Below are 8344 nucleotides of genomic sequence, written 5' to 3' on the forward strand. Positions count from 1 at the left end.
CGGGGGTGGTGGCACACACCTGTAGTCCCAGCTACTTGGGAGGCTGAGGCAGAAGAATCGCTTGAACCCAGGAGGCAGAGGTTACAGTGAGCCAAGATGGTACCACTGCACTCCAGCCTGGGTGACAGAGCAAGACTCCGTCTCAAAAACAAAACAAACCACTCTACTGTATTCCCAGCTCACCTTCATCTTTCTAAACTAGAGAGTTCTACACTTTTAATCTGTCTAGCCTCTTCACTGTTCTGATCATTTTACTTCTCCTATTCTGAAATTTCTCTGGTTTCCGGTATATTTATCAAAAAGTAGAAACCCCAACCACACATGCAGGATTCCTGGCCAGGACTATATGTTTTTGTATATGTGACAAAAGATGGACAAAACCTATCTTTTTTGTGCATCCAGTCTCCCTCTAGTCCAGCATCTTGCCCACATTTTTGGCCACAGTAATACATTAGGCCAAAGGAGGTAGACACATGGTCCTCACGAACATTCATGAACACTTAGTGCATTATGTACAATGTACAATGCACTTCTCCCTTGATTTCAATCAAATTTAGAATCATTATTTTGAAATCAAAAAATAATTACATCATCCCTAAGTTTTACAATTGGCAAAAACCTTTGCTGTACAGGGAGATACTTAATGCTAATGTCTGCTAGTTAAAAAGAATTCCAAGTAAGGAGGTCTTAGAAGAGAAATGGAGAATGCCTAAGGCATGAAGAAGCCAGGGATAAGTTTCTGCAAAGTTTAGGTTGTATCAGCACAAACTCAGACTGACGTTACAACCAAGACAGATGGGGAAGAGGAACTGTTAAAGGGCAAAATTAACCAAAGGGCATTTCAGAAGGCATCAAAGGCAGATATCATTAATAAAGGCAAAGTGGTCAGTGTGTGAACGAAAGATTAAACAAAAGTCATTTAAACTCCTTTTACATCCACTTCCGCCTCCCACTGAAAATGAAACTCCACAGCCATGACCTCCAATGCCAGGCCTTTGTAGTAAGTATCTCTATTGGTTGGGCTAAGGTGGAACCATAGCATTCATTTCGGAAAAACCAAAAAGAAAAAACTTCCTTCTGCCCTAATGAGCAAACAAACTCCTTGAAGATGTTGCGGAAGATAAGCGACTAAGCACAAGGGAACTTTAGGGGTGATGGAAATGTTCTGCATCTTGTTTGTGGTGGTGGTTACATGACAGAATATATGTCAAAACTCATCAAACTGTACACTTAAAATGAGGGACTTTTCATGTATATTATACCTCAATAAAGTGGATGCAAGACTGGGAGTGGGGTGGTGCTGGGGAGGAAAGGACAAACTCCCTAGGAAGACAAATAGAACAAGTCTAGGAAGACCACTGTAGGATGGAGGACATGCCTTCGGGTGGGGTGGAAGAAGTGGAATTGCTCACGTAATATTTTGCCTATGGCCAGACCTTACTCCATAGATCAGCCAGAAGTTTATACTTCCAGCAGTACCTCATACTTCACTGGGAATTGCCTGAAGTGAAGACAAATACAACCAAGTCTATCCTCTAGTGGACCACGTACTCCTGAATTCTCCCAATGGAGGCAAAATTCATCATAAAACGAAAAACAGAGAAACTAAATTACCTTCTGAGGTAAGAAGTAAGGCGGATCATCTCTCCCCTCCCATATTCTCCCCTACACGAGTTAGCATTCCCTGTCACCCCTCCCCTGAGGTTGTTGTTAAATCCCTGGAAGGCCATTCATAAACCTTCCTCCAGTTCTCTTTCATTATTTAAAAAAAAAAAAAAAAAAGCTAAAAGTACCAGTAAGATTTAAACTATGTGACAGCAGCAATTCTCATTAGAATCAGAACTTCTCTGTAATCGTTTCTGGGCAATACACAAAACTTTCACACTTCAAGAAACAGTAACAAATTTCAAGAGGAAACAATGGGCATTTTGCTTTGTCAAGCTGTGTAAAGAAGTATTTCTTAGTAGGATTCAAGTTCCACAGAGGCAGTCAAAATTTGTGATGAAACAGGAATTAACTTTCAGTTTCCAAGGCTGGAGCTACTGGTATTATTTCAACCCACTCCTGCTCCTTCCCATCCTATATGTAATCCATCTCGGAGAGACTGTCTCTCAAATTTGTCCTCTTCTTTCCCACACCTTCTGCCCCTGCCTCAGTCCACCAGACCTTCATCACTTCACACTTCGTTTCCTGAAAGTTTCCTGGTCTCCCTGGCTCCCAGTTATATTACTCATCCTGTTCAACATGCCTGAAAATGTGTTTACTTGTTTAACCACATCTTTATACCCTGCTTCGTCCCTACAAGTGGACTAATCATGCCAAACCATTATTTTCATTCCATCCCTCCCCTGTTTAAGTATTCATTCAACAAATAATCAATGAGCAGCTATTCTGTGTAAGACACTGTGCTGGGCTCTACAGGAGGTAAACAAAACGGCATCTCAGGGGGCTTACAGTATGGTGGGAGTGGTAAACATATACACAGATACAGTAACCATAATAAGACAGAAACATGTTTGGGACATTAAGACAGAGAAAAAGAGTACTAGTGGAAGTTCCAAATCTGAGCTATCAGCTGGATGTCAATTGAAATTAGAATTGATACAGAAAAAGTCAAATGTGAAAGATAAGAAAAAAAGATATGGAGGTTTCCAAGCTGAGGAACTAGGAGAACAGCAACGCCTTTAACAGGCCTAGGAACACCAGGAGGAAATTCATATGGAAAGGGCGTGACAGGAGACTTGAGGACAGCTAACGTCCTTGCCAAACTCCGAGTCAGGGCACATGATCAGAGATGAGATTTCTGTTCCTCTTTAAGATGTTGAAAGCAGTCTGAGAAATACAGTCTCAATATGAAAATATTAGAATTTCCAGGATCAATAGTTTGAAGAGACAGTGCCATAGAATATAAAAGTGGATCTATCCCAGAAAACATCTAGGCCATGTGGCTCCTGTACATGTGAGAGGATATGTTGGGAATCAAAAGTTACACATATACAATCTACCAACCTTAAGAGCTGTTTCATCTAGGCAAGTTAACATGCTTTGCAAATGTGGAATTTTAGATTGTCTTTGTACTGTTACAATACTCAGCATCTTAGCACACATGGGAACCTCCTAATCAAACAGCTTCAAGTAAAAACAAAACAAAACAGAAAAGTAAACAAAAAAATTTAAACTTTTTAAAAATTAAAAATAAGCCAGGCGTGGTGGCTCATGTCTATAATCTCAACACTTTGGGTGGCCGAGGCAGGAGCATCACTTGAGCTGAGGAGTTAGAGACCAGCCTGGGCAACATAGCAAGACCCTGTCTCTATAAAAAGTACAAAAATTAGCAGGGTGTGGTAGCACGTGCCTGTAGATTCAGCTACCCGGGAAGGTGAGGTGGGAGGATGGCTTACGCCTGGGAGGTCGATACTGCAGTGAACCATGTTCACACTACTGGACTCCAGCCTGGACAACAGAGCAAGACCCTGACTCTAAATAAATACATAAATAAATAAACAGGCTGGATGTGGGGGGCTCATGCCTGTAATCCCACACTATGGGAGGTGGAAGCAGGAGCATCACTTGAGTCCAGGAGTTTAAGACCAGCCTGGGCAACATACTGAGACCATCTCTAGAAGAAATTTTAAAATTAGCTGGGTGCATAACTGTGGTCCCAGCTACTCATGAGGCTGAGGTGGGAGGATAGCTTGAACCCAGGAGTTAAAGGCTACAGTGAGCCATGTTCACTTTCACTGCACTCCAGCCTGGGTGACACAGTGAGACCCTGTCTCAAAAAAAAAAAAAAAAATTAAAAAAAAAAAAAAAAAACCAGCTTCAGGTAATCTTGACCATTCTACAGCATTTATGGTGCTATCCATGGTGTCTGGGAACATGATGAGAGGAGGAATAGCATGCCATTCATTATAATGCTGCCGGTAATCCTTCTAGGTCTAATTGATAAACCCCATTCCACAAATGTAGAATTGCTTCTAGTTACCAAAAGCACCTATGGGTGATATAAATATGCACTGACAAGTCAAGACTAGCAAATATTTTCAAAATCAGAAGCAATGACATATCATAGTTTCCTTCAATTTTTTGGGGAGTAAGGCAGGTTGACCCACAAACAAATCAACATACTACTGTGTGAATAAACCAAAAACCATTGAATAGTACACTTTAAATGGTGAATTATATGGTATAAGACTCATATCTCAATAAAGCTGTTATTTTTAAAAATCAACAAAACATGTTTCAACCAAAATATTAGTTTCCAGAAATGTATCCCAAGAACCTAGCTACTGCCCTGAAAATGTTTATACTGCAGGAAATTTTGACAAAATGGAAGCCTTGTTAAATTGCTGTGACAAAACCATTATCATTCTGGCTAAAAAGAAGAAACTGAACAGTCTCTTGTCCTTCACTGTAATAGGAACTGATCTGTATCACACATCAAAATCTGCCCTTAAGATCTGAATGACATTTTTTTAAAGGGTACTTTTCATATTTAACCACTATATTAAATACCATAATTATGGCATGTCACTAATACATCTTTCCTTGTAATCTATCCTAGAACTTCCTTCCTATAATCCTCTGCAAGGGGAAGATCCTTGTGCTTATCCACTGATAATACTTCTAATGATTTTCCTATTCCTCTAGTAATTACAATAGTAGCTTTTATTTCTGGAATCAGCCCAATCTTCCCCATGTCCCAACCCATTCCCTAACTTCTACTAATAAGGTTATTTATGTCCCTATAGATTCAAAGTGGGTCAAGAATGTAAGAAGCAGACTGTGAGCACGTTGAGGGAAAGGACTGTATCTTGTTCACTGTTATAAACATTAAGCAAAGTACCTGGCACACAGGATGCCAGGATGCCTGATAACTATTTCCGCTTGCCATTAAGCTAAGGCCCATTTACAAAAAGAATTAGCCAACAACCAACCAAGTAACCAGATTATTAATTAGGCATAAGTGTATTTAGAAAAAGGCAGTGTAAGCCCCAACTTCAGTCTTGCTCTCTAAGCCAGTCTGTTTTAAAATGAGAAAGAGGTTAAAAAGAAAAAAAATTTTTTTTGAGACATGTTCTTGCTCTTTTGCCCAGAATGGAGTGCAGTGGCACAATCATGGCTCACTGCAGCCTCAACCTCCCAGGCTCAAGCAATCTTCCTGCCTCAGCTGATCCTCCTGCCTCAGCTCTTGAGTAGCTGGGACCACAGGCGTGACTACAACGCCCAGCTCATTTTTTAATTTTTTTTTTTTTTTTGAGACCGAGTTTCCCTCTTGTTGCCCAGGCTCGAGTGCAATGTGCAATCTCTGTTCACTGCAACCTCCGCCTTCCAGGTTCAAGTGATTCTCCTGCCTCAGCCTCCTGAGCAGCTGGGATTACAGGCATGCGCCACCACGCCCAGCTAATTTTCTATTTTTAGTAGAGACGGGTTTTGCCAAGTTGGTCAAGATGGTCTCGAACTCCTGACCTCAGGTGACCCACCCACCTCGGCAACGTGTTGGGATTACAGGCATGAGCCATCGTGACCAGCCTAATTTTTTAATTTTTTGTAGAGACCAGGTCTCACTATGTTTCTCAGGCTGTTAAAAGGTAAATTTTAAAATAGATTGTGATAAAGCTGTGACAGAAGCCCAAAACTTTACCATTTGCAAATCATAATATCTTTCCCATTTTTTCTCTCAAATCATCTTGGGGGGAAAAAGTGTTCAAAATCCAACAACAATTTATTATCCAATCAGTCTCTAGTTAAGCAGCCTACTATTAAGTAGCTCAAAGATGACTGCTCACCATATACAATGGAGGGTGTCCAATCTTTTGGCTTCCCTGGGCCACGTTGGAAGAACTGTGTTTGGCCACACATAAAATACACTAATGATAAATGATGAGCTTAAAAAAAAAATTGCAAAAAAAAAAAAAAAAATCTCATGTTTTAAGAAAGTTTACGAATTTGTGTTGGGGCACATTCAAAGCGGTCCTGGGCCCGGATGCAGCCCACGGGCTGCGGGTTGGACGAACTTGATGTAGAAGTGGAGGGGAGGGGCTACACAAAGTAACCAAGGAATGTTTACAGACCGATTATCTCTTCATGTGAAAATGATTTTGATATTTCTTAATATCAACCTCATAAGTCCCTTATAAGGATTATGAGTTCATATTTTTAAAACGCTTAAAACAGTACCTGGCACATAGTAAGCACCATATTAAGTGTCTGTTAAGTTACTTTTAATCAGTTTCCAATTGCATTCGTTCACACATCAGAGATCTGCAATGCCTAAAGAAATTACCAGGTTGAGAGAGAAGTTCCAATTGGACAGTCCTTAAGCCTAAAACTAGAAAGAAAGAGGTCTCAGAGAATGTTTCATGCAAGTTCCTCATTTCATGGTTGAAGAAATTAATCATATTACCTCATATTTGCAGAGAAATTCATAGGTTACAAAAAGCTTTCACAACTATTATTAAGTTTAATTATCAGAACAGCTTGTAAGGGATGAAAGGCAAGTATAATTAACTCTATTTACTCATGAGGAAATCGAACCAGAAATGTTAAGTGACTTGTCCAAGGTCACAGTGAGTAAGTGAAAAGGTCCCGGCTTGAATCCAGGTCTCTCGATGCCCAGTCCAGAATTCTTTCCTCTGTAAAACACACTGCAACTTGGGCCCTGGACTTGAGTCACATTTGGAAACAATGATTCCAGTGATTACAGGACCCTAAATGAAAGTTCTATTGCAAATGCTAATGTGAAAAGGCAACTCTATTAACTGCATGTAGAAGTAATCAATAGTTGGCAAAATATCTACCTACACATGGGTGTATAGTATAAAATGCCATGATTACATATATTCACAAAGGTCATCACAAATCTGCACAGCACTCAAGTGACAGTTCTCCATAATAGGCCATTCAGAGATTGCCAGACCCTGAGAATATTGATGTCACTCTAAGAAAAGACTGCCACTTCCCTTAAAGCAAACCCAGAAGGAAAGGTTTGCCCCAGAGGATGTGAAGACACGGAGCCTAACAAGGCTCTGCGGGATTACACGCAGGTTGCAAACTCCCAGCGACAAATGAGTACCGACCCTCCCAGCCGGTGAATCAGCTCGCGTTCATCCGGCAACATCTTTCCCCGGGGCTCGCCACCCCCAGCGCAGCTAAACCGGGGAGCTAAAGGTGATACGGCCACCGTTTGCAGGATTCAAAATAACCTCACAGAAAGGCTGGCTGGCGGTACAAGCAGCACTGCATACCAACACAGGACGTTATTTTAAGCGCGTGTCCCCATGAGAGAAACCATCCAATCTACCGGAGCAAGCATCTCCCACCCGCCGGGAATTTTCCAAAGCCAAGCAGGAGGGGAGGCACGCCCGCCCTGCTAAATCCACATGGGCCCCCTTTCCACTCGGAAGCCCGCTCTGCCCCCAGCTCCAGCAGCGCAGCAGGAGCCGGGGAGACCCCCGAGGCGGGCCTCCCTCCGTCGCCTTAACCATCTCGCCCGAAAGAGGAAAGTGCTGCAGCGGGCGACCGGCGGGTAGGGCCGAGGGTTCTGAAGCGCTGAAGAGGGTGGCGCTGGCCCCGCCGCTCCCGCCCCCTCCCCAGCCTGACAGCTGGCGGCGAGGGCCGCGCGGCCCCAGTCCTCCACGCCGGCCACGGGGCGCCTTACCTTTGTGTAGAGCTCCGACGCAGCCATGGCGGGCTCCGCGCGCCTACGCCCCCCGCCTGTGCGGAGGCCGCACCTCGCCTGGGCGGCCGTCCGCGCGGACTAGGAAGCGCCCGCAGCCGCCGGCGGGGAGCAGGGCAGGGCCGGGCGGGGCCGGGCGGGGCGGGGCGGGGCGCCTCAGGCGCTGGCGGCCCGCGGGGGCCTAGCCATCACTCCCGGGCTCGCGGCGAGTAGCCGCGAGCGCTCCACCTGCCCGGGGTCCTGGGGGTCGCCGCCGCCGCCGCAGCCACCTCGGCGGCCCGCGATGCTGCCGCCGCCGCCGCCGCCGCCGCCCTGTGCATTATGGGAGCGGGAGGAGGCTGCGCTCCAGCTGGGCCACCGCGGCTGCTCTGGGCTCTCTCAGGCTCACGCTGCCTCCCAACGGCTGCGAGCACAGAGCATCATCATCATCAGCCTGCCAGCCGGCGCCGCTGCCAGCCGGCGCCGCCGCCTCCCGCGCTACCGAGGCCCGGAAACCCGCCTGGGACACTGGCCCCGAGGGCGCGGCACACCCCGGGCGCAGGCCCCGAAGCGAGCCCGGGACTCTGCTGCGGAGCCTAGCCCCCGTGGTAGGGCAGCCATGGCGGGGGCCGTCACTGTGTCCGAGTAAACGATGGGAACCTCGAGGCTGCTCCTCCCGTCCTTCCA

General features: G+C 45.2%; 1 protein-coding gene across 5 annotated transcripts in view; it reads right to left on the bottom strand.

Moving 5' to 3' along the window:
- MYO5A (myosin VA) overlaps positions 1-7801 on the bottom strand; it is a 222022-nt gene extending 214221 nt beyond the window's left edge. For 3 of the 5 annotated variants that reach the window (XM_050797912.1, XM_050797911.1, XM_050797910.1), the window contains exon 1: positions 7661-7736. In XM_050797912.1, the coding sequence (XP_050653869.1) occupies positions 7661-7687 (27 nt within the window). In that variant the 5' untranslated portion in view covers positions 7688-7736. Of the gene's footprint in view, positions 1-6180; positions 7420-7660 lie in introns of those variants that run through there. The other 2 variants (XM_050797908.1, XM_050797909.1) reach the window with 2 other exon arrangements.
- Between the last annotated feature and the right edge of the window lie 543 nt (positions 7802-8344).

Source organism: Macaca thibetana, chromosome 7 (genome assembly GCF_024542745.1).
Source record: "Macaca thibetana thibetana isolate TM-01 chromosome 7, ASM2454274v1, whole genome shotgun sequence".
Taxonomy (NCBI): domain Eukaryota; kingdom Metazoa; phylum Chordata; class Mammalia; order Primates; family Cercopithecidae; genus Macaca; species Macaca thibetana.